Below are 18,013 nucleotides of genomic sequence, written 5' to 3' on the forward strand. Positions count from 1 at the left end.
GGCTTTGCCAACAGCTGACTTGAATCACTGCAAGGGAAGGGCAGAGGATTCCTGCACTTGTGTGATGTGGAATACTCTGGGGACTGTCAGAAATAACCCAGGAAACTGTAAGGTAGGGCCAAAGTCCGGCTGTCATGTAGGAGGGGCCTGTGAGCTGGTGAGATTTCTGTATCTACAGATGAAGGAGTTGGAAAATTCCAGTTACATGTTTTTCCCATCTAGGAATATTACAGTATGTCATTCCATTTAGCCAAGTCTTTATTTAAATCCTTCAGTAATTGTATTCATATAACTCCTGTATTTTTCTTGTTTAGTAAATTCCTAGGTAGTTCTGTTTAATTTTTAAAAATGTTAATATTTATTTATATTTTCATTATAATTAATTTTTCTAGTTATATTTTTGGTTCTATAAAATTTTTTTTCTATTACTTTTCAGCTGTTTATTGCTGGTCTATAGGGAAACTAATGCTTGTATAAATTAATTTTTTATACTGGTCACCGTATTGAATTATTCATTTTTTTTAGTTGATTCTCTTGTGTTTTCAGTAATACAATGGTATCATCTGCAATAAATGATCCTTTTACCTTCTTCCCAATTTTTGACAAGTTTTAGTATTGGGATGTGCTTGCTTTACAAAATGAATTGGGAAGTTTTTCATTTTTTCCCCATGGTCAATATCAGTTGAAAGAATGTAAAATCTGTTTATGTGAAGTTTCAAAGAATTCAACCATGAAACCATTTAGCCTCAAGAATTTTTCCAGAGGTGATTTTTGTTTGTTTGTTTTTACAAATATTTCTTTTTCACCATAGATACTGGTTTACTTAAGATTTTTTCTTTTGTCAAAATTGGTAATTTATGATTTCTGAGAAAATTTCTATTCCATCCCTGTTTCTACTCCTGTCTCTTTCTAATCTATTCTCTAGCCAGTAAGCTGTCACAACATTTAAAATATCAGGTGGGCACTCCCCTGCATGAAAACCTCTGACAGTTTCCACTGATAGGTTATCACTGCTTTATATCTCCTGGTCTGTGAAGGCCTAACATGATCTGGTCCTAACTCACCTCCCACTTCCTACTGCCTTGCTCAGAGTGACAGGAGGGCCCCCAGAGGAGGAGCTAGCAGAGGCATGCTGAGTACTGGATTTCATGCTGATTCTGGAAACAGCTCCCTGCCAGCTTTAAAGGAGGCTTAATGGTTCTGGGAGTTTTGCTGACATAATACAGCTTGGCTCATGGGTGGTTCTTGTCCTTAGGCTTAAAAGTAGAACAGGCATTAATAAATGCCACAAAATGTCTTTGGTTGTGTTCAGCCAGTTCTTTTCCCAGCAGAAAAAAAGCACTTAATTAAATTCAATCAATATTTTTCAAGGGCTTCTTATGGACAAGAAATTTTGCTGGACTCTGGGATATAAGTGAGGCAGACACACACAATGTACCTCTATTGCAAGGCAAAGTAAAAGAGAACGTACTGATAGAACATGCTGGGTTATGCCACAGTAATGAAAATCTCAGAGGCTTATAACCACACAGGTGTATTGCTCAGTTGTGCTACATGTCCAGATGGATTGGCTATGGCTCTGCTCTTTGTCATTTCACTCTGAGACCCAAGCAAGTTGAAAAACCTCTATGTGGAAAATTTCTGGTGGTCATGGCAGAGAGAAAAGGCATGCTGGCCAACATGCAATCACTACGACTTTGTTAAGAAGTGACACGTGCCACTAAAGATCACATTTTATTGGCCAGAGAAAATAGCATGATCAAGCTGGACATCAAAGGGACAGGGAAGAATTAGGTTGAACCATATGAGATTGGCATTTTATGAAGTCAAAAGTGATTGAATACCTCAATTGTATTTGGTTTAACCTAATATAATTCTTCTACAGGGAAGGAAATGACTATTTGAATAGTGTAATTTACTCCATAGTGGTACCAACAAAATTGCAATAACAAAATCTTATTAAGATTTTCTTTAAATTCAGATGAAAATTTTATTCACTAATTCTGCATTTCACTTGAGATAGCCACAGACAACCAACCCTTCCATCTGCAGAAATGGGTAATAAAAGCACAGGTGTCACATTAACCTTTTTGGCTGAATTTAGGAGCCATTGGTTTTAGATTCCAGCTTTAAGGAGTCTGTCTGAATAAAAATGTGCCGTGTTCTTGATATGTGCCAGGCTCTGTGCAAGGTGCTGGGACAGACAGTGAAATGCACTGACAGACAATGTCTGTCCTCAGGGGGCTGAGAGTCTAGTTCCTGCCCTGCTATCACGTACAGATAATCAGTAAATAGGTGCTGTGGGGGATGGGAGAGGTTGAGGGAGCTTAGGGTGCATTTCTAATGGAGCTCACATGATTGTCGGCCAAATTCATTTCTGTGAAGCTGCAGAACTCACAGCTGCTTGTTTCTTCAAGGCTAGCTAGCTTCTCTCCAAGCTCAGGGCAGGCTTGAGCTCTCTTTTAAAGGGCTCACCTGAGTAGGCCAGGCCAACCTAGGCCACTCTCGCTTTTGGTGAACTTGAAGGTAAACTGATTAGAGACTTAATCACAAAATCCCTCCATCTTTGGCATATGATGTAACCTGATCACAGAAGAGACATCCATCATATCCACAGGCCTGGCCCCTACTCAAGTGGACTGTGGAGGGCACGGACACCAAGAGGGGGAATCTGGGACATGACCTTAGAATTCTGCCCGCCTCAGGGTTTCATTTTCAAAATTGTCACGGATCTTGTGGGTGTGTCTTCTTGTTGTTTTAATCCATGTTTACCTGATGTCATTGGTCATTTGCAGATCTTTTGTGAAGTCTTCTGCCCAGAATTTGTTCTTAGTGGATTGCTTGCCTTTTTGTTTTTGAGTCTTCTAACCTGAATATAAATTCTCGGTTGGATACAAGTATTGTAACTATTTTCTCCCAGTCGATGGTTCCCCTTTTTGTTTTTGATAAACATAAATTCTTCATTTTAATTGTCATATTTATCAGTACTTTTTTTGGTGGTTAGTGGTTTTGTGTCCTGTTTATGAATCTCTTGCTTAGCCCAAGGTCATAAAAATATTCTCCCACCTGGACCCTGTCTCCAGGACCCTGCATTGCTTTTGTTTTCAAATGTAGGTCTATGATCCACTTTGAATGAACTTTTATGACTTGTGTGTGTATGGGACCAAAGTTCATTTTGTTCTCTATATGACGAGTCAATTGATACAGTATCATTTACTGAAAAGACCATCCTCTCCCTATTGATTTGTGACTTTGACTTTGTTAAATCAGGTGACTGGAAGTAAATCAGGAGGCTGGAATCTGGTTTAGCTTCTTCTATTGCATGAATCTATTTGTTCATCTGTACACCAATGCCAGACTGTCCTCACTATTGTCTGACTATGCTGTGATATTTAAACAACATCTTCAAAGGAATCCTGGGCATTGCCATCTCTGTAGAGAGGCCTCACCCCACTCTCCCAGCCCTAAACAACTAGGAATTTATTTTCTGTCTCTGTAAATTTTTCTGTTACACACATTTCTTGTGAATGAAATCATATAGTATGTTGTCTTTTGTACCTGGCTTCTTTCATTTCCAGCATGCTTTCAGGGTTCATCATGTTTGCAAGGCTGTTTCCTTGTGCAGGAAACAGAAGGACTGGCCAGGAGGACTGGGGCAGGTGAAATTGGGAAAAAAGAAAGTGTCCAGACACTAAAAGGACTTGCAGGATCTTTTAAAAGAGATGTATAGATGTAATAGGGAATTAGAAAGCATGGGAAAGCATCTGCTCTCTAAAATGTCAAAAAACCCACATAGATTTGGAACAAGCTTCTTGTATCATTTGGTGTGAAGCATGTGGTCCTCACTCAGCTATGTGGCTGACCCCCAGAAGGCAGTCACGGATGGAGCTTATAAAGGAAGGGGAGAGGCCCATATGCTGAGCTCAGAGGCAGGAGAGGATGAGTTTGAAGTGCTTGAGGAACACGGAGTGACCCCAGGAAGGAGCTGGGCCATGTTAGGTGGGGCTGAGAGAGGAGCCCCAGCTTCAAGGAGAGCGTGTCCAGGCAGTAGCTTGAACGGCTACGGATGGAAAAGGATTTGGCTTTCTTTATGTTTTCTTCCTTTGATTTTTAACTGCCCATCCCCCCAGTATTAATGGTTAGTACAGAAAAGAAAAAGGAGAAATTATCACCCATCATCCCTCCAGCCAGAATTAACCACAGTTAACACTGGGGCCCAGTTCCTTCCAGGCTGGAGTCTCGGAATCGCTTTCTTAATCAGAGGCAACGGTCTGCACAGCTTTATATCCTGCAATTTCTTGCTTAGTGTAAAAGCATTACCCTGGGATCTGATTTCCTTTTGCATCTCAAACCCAGGAAGTTTGGCCATTAGCAAGGATTTCCTGAATTTCCTTGGAATCATCACAGCGGCTGGGCTTGGTCTTCCTGGAGCTTAGGGCTATTTCTCCCTCCCCTCCTTTCAAGCTGCAGGTCTTCGTGAGAAGAAGGCGGATGCAATAGCAGAGACTTAGCTTCCAGGCCTCCTTCCTCAAGGTGGTAATTGTTCCCTTTAAAAGAAGAGAGAATTAACTGAGTGCCAGCACTGGATTAGGCCTGGGCATCCAGAAACTGCCCACAAGAAGTGGAGGCCAGTGGGAGAGACATAAGTGCTACAAGGCGAGGTGACAGAGCTCTCCGAAGGATGGAGAAGGGGCTGTGGCGGCTGGCCCAGTGGAAAAGTACCTCGACCATGATTCATCAGGGTAATGCTCCGTTGGTGCCAGGCCATCACCCCGTCTGGGAGTGCAGACAGCTGACAGCTGAAAGTCACATCAAGAATGGAATCAATTCTAAGGGAAGAAAGTAAATGAAAGTTAAGATAAAAACGCATTACTTCAGTGCTATACCTTCTGCTGCAAGCATCTGTTTAATACAAGCAACATGAGACTAGCGCCGGCTACCTGGCGGGTGCTGTCTGGGCATAGTGGGCAAGGCAGGGTCCTGTGCCAGGCAACTCCCAACCTGACTGAGGAAGACAATATGGTGGCCCACCTGGACACAGATTGGCTGATTAAATAAGGGTTATGAGTTAGACAAATAAAATACCTGGTGCTGCTGAATTTCACATCTCTAAGGACATTACTCTGGCTCTAGACTAACTGGGTGGCTTAAACGTGGATCCACATAGTGTCAGTACACAGAAATTACCTGTGTGTGGTTCTCAGCCCTGCTGCTCATTGGAGTCCCTGGGAGCTCTTCAAATTAGAGACGCTAGGGATGCTCAGTCTCTGCCCCCTCCCCCTGAGTTTTTAAAAATAGCTTTATTGCGATACAATTCAAATAAAATACAATCTACCCATTTAAAGTATACATTTCAGTGGTTTTTAGTATATTCATGGATATGGACAACCATCAACAACACAGTCAATTTTTTTTTTTTTTTTTGAGATGGAGTCACCCAGGCTGGAGTGCAATGGTGTGATTTTGGCTCACTGCAACTTCTGCCTCCCTGGTTCCAGTGATTCTCCTACCTCAGCCTCTCGAGTAGCTTGGATTACAGGTGTGTGCCATCACGCCCGGCTAATTTTTGTATTTTTGGTAGAGACGGGGTGTCACCATGTTGGCCAGGCTGGTCTCGAACTCCTGACCTCAGGTGATCTGCCTGGTTTGGCCTCCCAAAGTGCTGGGATTACAGGCTTGAGCTACCGAGTCCAGCCAACACAGTCAATTTTAAAACATTTTCCTTATCTCAAAAAGAAACCCCATACTCTTTAGCTATTCTTTTTATTTTCTATTAAACATTTTTTTTTTTTTTTTTTTTTTTTTTTTTTTTTTCTGTTGAGATGGAATCTGGCTCTGTCACCCAGGCTGGAGTTCAGTGGTGCAATCTTGGCTCGCTGCAACCTCCGCCTCCTGGGTTTAAGCGATTCTTTTGCCTCAGTCTCTGGGATTACAGGCACGCGCCACCATGCCCTGCTAATTTTTGTATTTTTAGTAGAGACAGGGTTTCACCATGTTGGCCAGGCTGATCTGGAACTTCTGACCTCAAGTGATCTGCCCGCCTCGGCCTCCCAAAGTGCTGGGATTACAGGTGTGAGCCACCGCACCTGGCCAACTATTTAAAAAATTTTTAAGAGACTGAGTCTCACTCTGTCACCCAGTCTGGTGCAGTGGCACGATCATGGCTTACTTCAGCCTTAAAGTCCTGGGCTCAAGCAATCCTCCCACTTCAGCCCCCCGAGTAGCTGGGAATACAAGTGTGCACAGTCACACTAAACTAAAAAAAAAAAAAAAAAACATTTTATTTTATTTTATTTTTTATTTATTTATTTTTTGTAGGGATGGGTTTTTGCTATGTTGCCTAGGCTGGTCTCAAAGTCCTGGCCTCAAGCAATCCTTCTGCTTCATCCTCCCAAAGTGCTGTGTTTACAGGCATGAGCCACTGTGCCCAGCCTCTCCCCACTCTTCTAGCCCTAAGCAAACACGAAATCTATTTTCTGTATCTGTAGATTTTCCTGTTATACACATTTCTTATGAATGAAATCATATAATATGTTGTCTTTTGTATCTGGCTTCTTTCATTTAGCCCCATGGTTTCAGGGTTCACCATGTTGTACTGGGTATTTTATTCTTTTTTATGGCTGAATAGTATTTCATTTTATGGATATGCCATAATTTATCTGTCATCAGTTGATGGACATTTGGGTTGTTTCTACCTTTGGGCCGTTATGAATAGTGCTGCTATGAACATGTGTGTTCCAGTTTCTGTGTGGACACATGTTTTCCTTTCTCTTGGGTAGCTACCTGGGAATGGAAATGCTGAGTCATATATTCACTCTGTTTGAAGAACTGCCAGACTGTTTTCTAAAGCAGCTATACCATTTTACATTCCCACTGGCAGTGCATGAGGATTCTGATTTCTCCACATCCTTGCTGATACTCGTTATCATCTGACTTTTTGATTCTGGCTACCTTAGTAGTATCTCGATGTGGTTTTGATTTGTTGATTTGCTGATGACTAGAGATGCCAAGCATCTTCTCATGTGCTTATTTGTGCTCTTAGAGTTTTTAATTCAGTTGGTCTGGAGTCGTTTTTTTTTTTTCCTTTTATTTTTTATTTTTTTGAGACAGAGTCTTGCTCTGTCACCAGGCTGGAGTGCAGTGGCGCGATCTTGGCTCACTGCAACCTCCGACTCCCTGGTTCAAGCTATTCTCCTGCCTCAGCCTCCCGAGTAACTGGGATTATAGGCACGCACCACCATGCCCAGCTAATTTTTGTATTTTTAGTAAAGCCAGGATTTCACCATGTTAGCCATGATGGTCTCGATCTCCTGAGCTCGTGATCTGCCCACCTTGGCTTCCCAAAGTGGTGGGATGACAGGCGTGAGCCATGGCGCCTGGCTTTTTTTTTCCTTTTAAAAAAGTGTTTGGCTGGGAGAAGTGGTTCACACCTGTAATCCCAACAATTTGGGAGGCCGAGGCAGGAGGATCACTTGAGCCCAGGACTTCAAGACCTACCTGGGCAACATAGCAAGACCCCATCTCCAAAAAAAAAAAAAAAAAGGTAAATTAGCCAGGCGTGGTGCTGCACACCTGTGGTCCCAGCTACTTGGGAGGCTGAGGTGGGAGGATCACCTGAGCCCAGGAGTATGAGGCTGCAGTGAGCCATGATCATGCCACTGGATTCCAGCCTGGGTGACAAAGTGAGACCCTGTCTCAGAAAATAAACAGGCTGGGGGGCCCGGGCGTGGTGGCTTATGCCCGTAATCCTAGCACTTTTGCAGGTAGATTGCTTGAGCTCAGGAGTTCGATACCAGCCTGGCAACACGGCAAAACCTGGTCTCTACAAAAAATATAGAAAATAGCTGGGCATGGTGGTACACATCTGTGGCTGTAGTCCCAGCTACTCAGGTGGCTGAGGTAGAAGGATCACCTGAGCCCGGGGATGCTGAGGCTACAGTAAGCTGTGGTCATACCACTGCACTCCAGCCTGGACAACAGAATGAGACCCCATCTCAAAACAAAAAAAGTTTTTTATTTTGAAATAATTTTAGGTTTAGAGAAAAGTTGAAAAATAGTAAAACAAACAAACAAACAAAAACCCAAAAACCCCCAAAACTCTCATTGACCCTTAACCCAGATTTCCCGAATACTTACCACCCTTGCTACATCATTCTAGTTCTTGGAAACATTTAAAGCATGTGAAACATTTAAAACATTTAAGTTGCAGGCTTTAAGTTGCATGTCCTTTATTTCTACATATTTCAGTGTGTTTTTCTTAAAAAAAAATTTTCTCATACCACAGTAACACCATCAAAATTGGAAAATCAACATTGATTCAATACTATGATCTACAATCAAGGTTTTTTTGTTTTCAAATCCCTGGGTCTTTCCATTTTTTAAAAGCTTCACAGATGATTTCAATGGATACTAGGGACCTCTGCTGCCCCCTCTGGCAGAGCAGGACTGAGGGGTGGACCCTCCCTGAGACCACCCAACAATTCAGGGTGGAGTTATCAGGGCGCCCTGACTCCTGGGGGCATTTTTTGTGTGACGGGAAAAGACAATGCTCCTGGCTGAGTGAGATGGCAGCTGGCTTGGCAAGGGGACAGCACCTTTGTCACCACGTTATGTCCCTGTACACTACCTGCTGCACCTACACCCAGGACCGATGGTAATTGAGGCGGAGGGGAAAGAAGGGCCTGAGATGGCAAGTCTGTCCTCCTTGGTGGTTCCTGCGTCCTTCATTTCCACTCTGCGAGAGTCTGTGCTGGACACTGGAGTTGGTGGAGAAGGAGCCAGTGACAGGCAGAGGAGCAAACTGTCTTTATCACACTCCATGATCCCAGCTGCTAAAATCCACATTGAGCTCTGCTTACCAGCCTTCTTCTCTCTTGCTGGAACCCAGAGGAGGTTCCAGCAGCCTCAGCACCACCTGACACTGGTAAGAAATGCAGATGATCAGGCCTTACCCCAGACCTATTGAATCAGAAATTCTGGACTGGCGCCCGGCAGCTTGCATTTTAACCAGCCTTCAGGTGCTTCTGATGCATGCTCAGGTTTGAGCACCACTGGCCACAGGGAGGCCGAGGCAGGGCCCAAGGTCAATTCAGCCCTCCTCTGGTTGAATAGCTGGAGAGTTGGGAATATCAGTAAATACTTCCAATGCACCTGCTACATGCCAGAAAAAGGAAACAAGAAGACGCAGTAGGTCTGAGAAAGTGACGGGGTGAGCAGAAACCCAAAGCTTATAGAAGGCCATCTGAGTGGCCCCTCAAGCCAGTGAATTGGCTTTAGGGTTTACTGAAGGAGGTGGAAACCTCAGCCTGCTTCTCATCCGGGTTGTTAGAGGAGTCATTTAGAAAGCTGTACCATTCTTTCAATATTCTCTCTGCTTTCCAATGCTCATTTTTCCTGCTCATTTATGGATTAAAAAAAAATGCCTCGGCTGTATGTGTAAGAAAACAACAATGCAAGTTTGTAGAGAAAGAATCTGGGCCTTCTAGGTCATGTTGGTTTAAAACTTAGACATCAAGCACCTTAGAGACCATGTTGCCAAATAAGCTTAGTAAATGCTTTCTAATGCTTACGGAACTGTGGCGCTTTGTGCTTGCTGTAGTACTATATAATTAGACAAATGAAAGAACTCAAAGGTTGAACCCCTTCCCTCTCTTAATTTTTGTTTTTTACAAGCAGATTTAAAATTCTGGCTCATAATGTCCTTGATTCAATGTTATACCATTTTGCCTAAATGGCAGCATGTTCTAAATGTGAGCGCGCTCAGCTTTTCAAGCTGCTCCCGAGTGACAGAAATTGACAAGCTGTCATTCAAGACCTTTTGGTAGCTGCCTGGGGCTCTGTTTGAATTGTATCTGTCTGATACTTTACCATGGAGAGTGAAAAATTTGATCACATGCCATGCTTTTAATTGTCTAAAGCAAATATGTTGGAAGGAGCCAATTAATGCAAAGACGGACTGCTGGTCTCATGCAACTGATTTAGGGGAAGGGTTCGCCTAAATTAATAAAAGATCTGAATTATAGATCTTAACAAATACATAGAATTTAAAGGCTTAAAAGGAAACTGAGCAGCAGCAGGCCTGGGGTTGGCTTTTAAGTATCTTTATTTAACTAATAGACATGAATGTTTTGATTTGATATTAGAAATGCTAGTACTGGAGTCTCTGAGCCTACTCTGGCTCAAGAGGCTGCCCTATCTAAAAAAAAAAAAAAAAAAAAAAAGAAAAGAAAAAAAGAAATGCTGGTATTGTAATTCTAAAGTGCTTCAGAAATTCTCAAAAATAGGCCAGGCATGGTGGCTCATGGCTGTATACCAGCACTTTGGGAGGCCAAGGTGGGCAAATCACTTGCGGTCAGGAGTTCGAGACCAGCCTGGTGAACATGGTGAAACCCTATCTCTACTAAAAATACAGAAATTAGCTGGGCGTGGAGGCAGGCACCTGTAATCCCAGCTACTTGGGAGGCTGAGGCAGGAGAATCGCTAGAACCTGGGAGGTGGAGGTTGCAGTGAGCCAAGATCGTACCACTGCACTCCAGCCTGGGCAACAGAGTGAGACTCTGTCTCAAAAAAAAAAAAAAAGTTCTCAAAAATATTTTGAACTTCCCCACCTTTGTCCTATTTTTGAAGGAGGGGTCTTCATTGAAGAGATCATACAGAAATAAATTAATTGTTACAAAACAAATGGAATGTCTATACTTCTTACCCTATTGAGTTACATTAACCGCATCTCCAATTAAATTTAAAGTGCTCCCAACCTAAAATATAGTCATGTGTCTATATTTAAAAATGCATATTACTAAATCTATTTTTTTTTCAGTCTATCATCCACACTGCAGCAAGGTGATTCTGCTAAAACATATCTCCTTAAAAGCCATCTGGAGCTTCTCATCAGCATCAATATGAAGCCAAAAATCCTTAGGAGGACAGAGGGAGTCCCTCACAACCTAGACCGGTCCCCTTCCCTCCAGCTGCCTCAACTGTCCGCAGGACTCTCTTCCCACCTGTGGCCACACTATGCAACTTGGAATTTCCCCACCTGGGCGGACTCATTGCGTCATCACCAACTGGATGCATCTTCTGCTCTGCGAAGCCGGTGAAATCTTTCTCAACCCTTGAGATGCAGCCCACTCTCCTCCTAACATCTGGATTCCTCTCTGTCACTGCATTCCCTCCTGTCATCCTGCCTTTGTTTTCTTACCCTCCTCTCTCTCCCGTGTCATAGGCATTAACTAAAATTAAATAAAAATTCAGATCATCCTTGTACTTGCTGCATTTCAAATGCTTGGCAGTCACATGTAGTTAGTGGCTACCCTCTTGGACAGCACAGATAGAGATTATTTCCATCACTGAAGAAAATTCTAGACTTTGAGCTTCTTGAGGACAGGGGCTTGATCATTTGACACTGCTTTACAGTGTCTAGCAGTGTCTACCCTGTAGCAGGGGCTCAGGAAATTTTTCCTGAAATGAACCTAACTGAACTGATGTGGGTTTGTCATCAGGGTGTACCTGCTGTTAAAGGAGGTTATGACCTCTGATGCTGGAGTGGCCAGAGGGGATGGGAGTGGGCCTGGCAGTCTGAGGAAAGGGGGTGAAACCAGCTGAGAAGTCATCTTTTACCTGCTGGCATGGTCCCAGCCGGGGTTCTGTTGCTATGGGAGAATGGATGAGTAGGGATGGATTACACCACCCTGGATCTAGAGGACAACCTGGCTTGAGGGGCATGGGGGACGTTGGAAGTCAGGGTAAGAAGCTTGGACTTCATTCTACTGGCATGGAGAGACCCTGGAAATTACTGAGCAGTAGAGTGATAAGCTAAGCTTATAGGAGGAGCCAAAATTATTAATACAGCTCCTTAGATCTTAGATCCTGTGACTTAGGAAAGGCAATAGGAGCCCCTGAGCATTCTGGGTCCTTTGTACATTTGGGAGAACAGAGGCCCAGAGTGGGAAATCGTCCTCCTGGGCAGCACAAACATGGCTACTCCATTCCTATTCAGAAGCCTCGTTTCCTGATTAAGGCTCTGGCAGCTGTGGTGTTTCATTGTTCATTATTCATGAATAGACTTGGCCCTGTTCAAAACTAAAGCTTCAATGCTGCAAATGAGGGCTGCAGAGAGGATGTTGGGGAACTCGTCTGTTTGGCTTCAAAACTGCCCCCTTTTCTCTGGAAAAATCCTCTCTAGAATACCGTGCCAAGGCCTGGTGAGTGAGAAATGAGTTTTCATGATGTATCAAAAGAAAAATGCTTCTTTTAAGAAAACGTCTTTATAAATGGCAGCAGGTGGGGAAGAATCTAAAAGAGAGAAAGAGCAACGCTTGCAGGTTGAAAGCATTACCTCCCGATATGGAAACATTAGGACTAAGGGAAGGTCAGAGATGGGCCCACGAGGCCAGGTTTCAATGGACTTACCATTTCCTTCTTCGTGCGTCCACTGATGGACACGCGTAGGCACACACACCAACAGCCTCTCATGTGGACAGTCCAGGGTGCCCACAATCCTTCCAGCAAGACTTTGATTTCTCTGTTTCGAAGGATTTCTTGAGGCCCCTCTGTAGCGCTGCTCGTCTTCTTCATGACCCGTGACTGGGTCAGAGCAGGTGGGGTGAGCTGCACTCACAGCTGGCAGATGAGCCTGTGACCTCACTGTGCAGTAGCCCTGCCAGGTTGCTCTTTCTAAAACCTTGGGTATTGCAAATTCTGCTTCTTAGGGACCGCTCGGTCCCCCAGTCCTCCCCCTGCTGACTCCCTTCCTGATGAAGCCACCAGCGTGGCTCTCGGGGTAGTGCTGTCTTCCTTCTCTAGAACAGCCACGTGGCCCCATGGCTGGCACTTACTGGTCACCGTGATTACAAATGCCTCTTCTAGGCTGTGAACCGTCACAGGAGTGGGTCCAGTTCAGCCGACACTTCCTCAGGGGTATTAAGTGGCTGGGGGTCCCCCTGAGTCTCCATCACCCTCTTACCCATTCTCCACCCCCGTCCCCACCACACATACACTCTACTCCCGCAGTACTGAATAAGTTGCCAAAGCACTGTGCTGGCACTGGGGCATTCAGGGGTAAAGAAGACGGGAACTCTGCCCTACGGAGGAGGTGATGAGGGCAGGAACAGCAGCACAGAGGGTGAGAGGCAGAGGCAATGGCACTGAGTGGGGGCATGAGGATGGAAGAGGAGCATGCTAGATGGGATGATGGGACCCAGCACTGACCAAATAGAAGCTTGTGGGTGGCACATCAGTCACTCCAGGGACATATGCGGTCACTGCCATTTTCCTAATGAAACTCCTCCAGTTATTAAACAAAGGCCCAGAGTCATAGACTTAAGGACCAGAAGTGGGATTTGAACCCAAGTCCCCCAGATGATAGGGCTCCCACGCCTTCTCTAGGTCACATGAGCCCACGCTGGAGGGGAGGAGGGGTGTTTCAAGAAGAGGGGAGATGTGGGCAAAGAAAGGCACAGAGACCGCAAGCAGAAAGGTATGTTCCAGAAAATGCAAGTTATTCAGCACTGGGGGAGCAGAGTGTATATGTGGTGGGGGAGGGGTAGATAATGGGTGAGAGGGTGGTGGAGACTCAGTGGGACCCCCAGCTACTTAATTCCCCAACAGGGAAAGAGCCTAGAAACTCCCTCCACCTCCCGCAAAGCAGTGGGGAAGCTGCCGCCACACTGTTTTCGGTCCGCTCATTCCCTCTGCAGTCTGGCTGCTCAGGGGGATGGAGGAGGATGGGGCTTGCAGGCAGGCACAGCCGGTTTGGAAGGTGTCCTGGCTCCAGCACTCAACTTGTGGCATGACACTCAGGGGAGTCACCCTTTCTGGCCCTCAGTTTTCTCCTCTGTAAAATAAGGGAATTCGATAAAAATAAGTTATCACCAATTTATTCACCACCACGTGTCCTTTTAATTCCATCTGCCCCAGGACTGCAGTGGGGAGAGTCTTTCTTTGCTGATGGACTTCGAAAATCATCACCCCCCCGCATTTTTTGTGGTTAACCACAGCTAGCCAGGAACTCAGGGCTTCTCATCAGCAGAGGCCTCTGCCTCTCCAGTATCCAGGGCTGAATGAATTCTGGGTCAAGGCCTCCCTCCCGCAGCCATGAGGCCCTGGCTTTATGGAATATCGCTTGGAGTCCAGGGAGTCAGCATGGGGACCCCAACAGCTTTCCCATGCCCCAGGCTCCTGGGCCTTTCTGGGGGACCCCTCTGGGCCCTGGGCATTAACAAGGTTCATATTTGGAAGGTGCTTTGAGGGGGCTTATAAGTATTTGGAGTTTACTTTTTAAACTATTTGTATTGGAAAAGTAACGTGTGCACAAGGGAACAACCCAAATACAGAATATTAAAATCCCCAAGCCCCCAGCCCCCTCCCATGCTACTCTATCCCAAAGTCAGCTCTGCCGGCCCACCCAACCCTGGGTGTCTCTGGGTGGAGGTTTGAGGGTTCGGGATGAGGGCTGGACGAACTGCCTCCTCTCAGGTCCTTGGTCACGAGCTGTGCCCATCTGCTCAGTGTGGACCCAGGACTACTGCCCACAGGCCTGGTGCTGCCTGGGCACCCAGACCCACCTCCAGGGTCGCCCTCGGCCCTCCTGATTACCCTCAGACTCGCATCTGTCCCAAAGGATGCACCAAAGATTCTCCAGCGGGAAATCAAATTTTTGATAACAAAAGTGTTTTGAAATAATCACACACGTGGTGAAAAATTCAAAGAGGGGAAAACCCCTTTCCCATCTAAGACCGCTCCACCCAGTTACGAGCTTCTGCGCCGCTTCCTAGGCTTTCTGCGAATACGGACACGCGTGCCGCCCACAACAACTTTTTAAAAGAATCAGACGTGTGAAGGACTCTATACGAATTACTTCTGCTCTCTGCTTTTATCACTTCACTGTGGGTCTGGGCGCGGGCTTTCTGCCAGCTCCGCGGACGCTGCCTTCGTCCGGCCGCACAGGCCCCGCGGTCAGGGTCCCGCGTACGGGGTACCGGGGGCAGAACCAGCGCGTGACCAGGGTCAGCGGTGCCGCAACGACCCGGGTCTGCGCAGAGGCCCCTGCAGTCCGAGCCTCCCGGGCGGGCCCCCAGTCCGGCGATTTGCAGGAACTTTCCCGGGCGCTCCCAAGCGGAGCCGCCGCAGGGCCCCCTTGCAAAGTTCCATTAGTTTGAAGGACGCGAATCTCAGCGAGAGAACCTGCGGAAGGCGAATATGTGGGGCGCGCAGACGGGGAAACTGAGTCCGACGAGAGGGCGGGCCTGTGCGCTGCCCCGCCCGCGCCCCACCAGCTCCGCCGTGCCCGGGCGCGCCCGCCCTGCCCCCTCCGCGGGCGGTCCCGGTCCAGCCGCCCGCCCTCCCGCCATCCGGCCAGCCCCCATCCCGGGCGCCGTGCCCGTCCCCAAGGCGGCTCGTCACCGCTGCGAGGCCAATGGGCTGGGCCGCGCGGCCGCGCGCACTCGCACCCGCTGCCCCCGAGGCCCTCCCGCACTCTCCCCGGCGCCGCTCTCCGGCCCTCGCCCTGTCCGCCGCCGCCGCCGCCGCCGCCAGAGTCGCCATGCAGATCCCGCGCGCCGCTCTCCTCCCGCTGCTGCTGCTGCTGCTGGCGGCGCCCGCCTCGGCGCAGCTGTCCCGGGCCGGCCGCTCCGCGCCTTTGGCCGCCGGGTGCCCAGAGCGCTGCGAGCCGGCGCGCTGCCCGCCGCAGCCGGAGCACTGCGAGGGCGGCCGGGCCCGGGACGCGTGCGGCTGCTGCGAGGTGTGCGGCGCTCCCGAGGGCGCCGCGTGCGGCCTGCAGGAGGGCCCGTGCGGCGAGGGGCTGCAGTGCGTGGTGCCCTTCGGGGTGCCAGCCTCGGCCACTGTGCGGCGGCGCGCGCAGGCCGGCCTCTGTGTGTGCGCCAGCAGCGAGCCGGTGTGCGGTAGCGACGCCAACACCTACGCCAACCTGTGCCAGCTGCGCGCCGCCAGCCGCCGCTCCGAGAGGCTGCACCGGCCGCCGGTCATCGTCCTGCAGCGCGGAGCCTGCGGCCAAGGTACTCCGCCGCGCTCCTGGGCAGCTCCCCACTCTCTCCATCCCAGCTCGGACCTGCTTCTGCGGGACTGGTGGGCAGGTTGAGGGGCAGCGAAGCGTTGTGGGGTGGCCAGGGTAACTCTCGGGGACAGGCAGGTGAGCCCCGGGGTGGCGGATTTCCGCGGGCTGCCTCGGAACCGAGCTTCGCGCCCAGCCCGGGGCCGGTTCTGCGCCCAGGCGATGCCGGTACGCCCGGCCTGCACTCTGGGGCTCGAGACGCCGGGCGATCGGCCATGGAGTGCCCTGAGGGCAGCCACACAGCGCGGGGACCCCAGGACGAATAAGAGGAATGGGGGCATAAAGGAAGGAGAGAAGTTCAGGACTGGGAACTGGCGCCTCGCAGAGCGGCTTCAGGACCACAAGAAGTCATTTCGGTTGCTTTTTCTTCTATTTACTTCCTCCGTCCCCTTTAAAATTCATTACTTTGGTCACGGGACCGCTCAGTGAAAACTGTATGTAACTCTTTTGGAAAGGAACAGTGTTTGCCGGCCCGCCCCGGAGTTTCCCCAAAAAGTCTACCCCGGGCAGGGAACGGTTTGGCACCGCTCTCGTTTCGGCGGCGTTGCTGCCTGTCTTGCTTTCCTCGTTTTGAGCTAGCCCTACAAAAATGAAAGTGGCTCCTTTTGAATAAGCTGAATCGGGCTTTGGATCACGAAATCTGCAGAGGCGGAGAAGGGACAGGGTTAGTGATGAGGAAGAAGTCTACCCCTCTGTTCCTCCAGCCGCACACAGGACCTATTCTGGCAGGGGAGATGGTGGTGATGGGGGAAGGAGTGGAATGGAGCAATGTCTAACTCTCTCGCGGGACCTTCCGGAGAGATGCTCCTCATCTTCAGGCAGAGGCCATGTGGAAAAATAATATCGAGTTCAGCGGCGGCCAGCCCCGCGGTGTAGGAACCAGACAGCGGGGCTTGGCAGTGCGCTTGGGCGCAGCCGTGCGGCTGCTGCCGGACCCCAGCGCTGCCTCCTCAACACGGGCAGTGCCAGGAGAGGGGCACAGGGGAGCGCAGTGCAGAGGGACTGGTCTAGAGTTTACTTTATAGGAATATGGTTCAGTGTGACCAACTAGGGCTTAGCATAGTTTGGCTTACATGGACGGGAAGGTGCCAGAGCTGAACTGGGTGAAATTCGAGATTGAGTATTTCACCAACACAGGAGCACAGCCCTCGGGAAAGTCAGCCTAGTTAGGCAGTAGAGAGTTGTCCCAGAGAGAAGTGATCCTGCAGACTCGAGAATGGGCATGATGATAGCACACGCCTGTTGAGCACCCAGTCTGTGTGCCGGGTGTGTTACCTCTGTGCCCTCATTTGGTCTCACGAGGAGGAAGTTTCTCCTCTCTCTCTCTTTTTTTTCTTAAGAGACAGGGTCTTCTTCTGTCGCCCAAGCTGGGGTGTAGTGGTGTGATCATGGCTCACTGCAGCCTCCGACCCCTGGGCTCAATGTTTCTCCTGCTTCAGCCTCCCAAGTGGCTGGGACTACAGGCGGATGCCACCACACCCAGCTTCTCATTCCTGTTTTACAGATAACGGAACTAAGGTTGAGAAACTTGCCCAAGGTCACTCAGCTGGAATTTAAACCCAGACAGCCTCATTCAGAGGAGTCAGCCCAGCACTTAACTCCAAGGGTGTGGGAGAGGGCTCAGGTGCTGTAAATTTCCTGGTGGGCTGGACGTGCAACCCCCTCAGAGCTGGGAACAGCATACACAAAGCCTAAGACTTGTTTGGAGGTGAATAGATCAGTGTGGCTGGGGAACGTTTGGGGAGGGCAGCAGGAGTGAGCCAGGCTGGTGGCCCAGAGTCCCAGGGCTGAAGAGGCTGGCTGTGCCCCGTGCCCTGTGCGCAGATGTTCTTGAACTGGGGCAACTCAAAGCCTACTGTAGTGTAGGGCTGACCTAGCAGTGGAGTGCGGAATGCATCCAGGGTGGAGAGTTTAGACTACTGCAATAATCTGGGTGTGAGGCGACAA

At 48.4% G+C, this 18,013-nt stretch overlaps 2 protein-coding genes across 2 annotated transcripts in view; both read left to right on the forward strand.

Moving 5' to 3' along the window:
* Nucleotides 1–4,681: 4,681 nt before the first annotated feature.
* Nucleotides 4,682–11,256, forward strand: ARMS2 (age-related maculopathy susceptibility 2). Its single transcript, XM_063727238.1, has 3 exons — nt 4,682–4,742; nt 8,565–8,923; nt 10,817–11,256. Exons 1-3 carry the CDS (start codon nt 4,682–4,684, stop codon nt 10,841–10,843), a joined length of 447 nt encoding a protein of 148 aa, XP_063583308.1. The 3' UTR covers nt 10,844–11,256.
* A 4,068-nt stretch (nt 11,257–15,324) lies between these two features.
* The window catches only part of HTRA1 (HtrA serine peptidase 1), a 54,831-nt gene continuing 52,142 nt past the window's right edge, over nt 15,325–18,013 (forward strand). Inside the window, exon 1 of the mRNA XM_002821221.5 lies at nt 15,325–16,010. Within this exon, the coding sequence (XP_002821267.3) occupies nt 15,413–16,010 (598 nt within the window). The 5' untranslated portion in view covers nt 15,325–15,412. The remainder of the gene's footprint in view (nt 16,011–18,013) is intronic.

This window comes from Pongo abelii, chromosome 8 (assembly GCF_028885655.2).
Source record: "Pongo abelii isolate AG06213 chromosome 8, NHGRI_mPonAbe1-v2.0_pri, whole genome shotgun sequence".
Classification (NCBI taxonomy): Eukaryota; Metazoa; Chordata; class Mammalia; order Primates; family Hominidae; genus Pongo; species Pongo abelii.

Coding starts and splice junctions, on each gene's coding strand:
- ARMS2 (XM_063727238.1), top strand. CDS start 4,682: ATGGAGAAGGGGCTGTGGCGGCTGGCCCAGTGGAAAAGTACCTCGACC. Junction 4,743..8,564: donor CTCGACCATGATTCATCAGG/GTAATGCTCCGT, acceptor TGGCTGAGTGAG/ATGGCAGCTGGCTTGGCAAG. Junction 8,924..10,816: donor CTCAGCACCACCTGACACTG/GTAAGAAATGCA, acceptor TTTTTTTTTCAG/TCTATCATCCACACTGCAGC.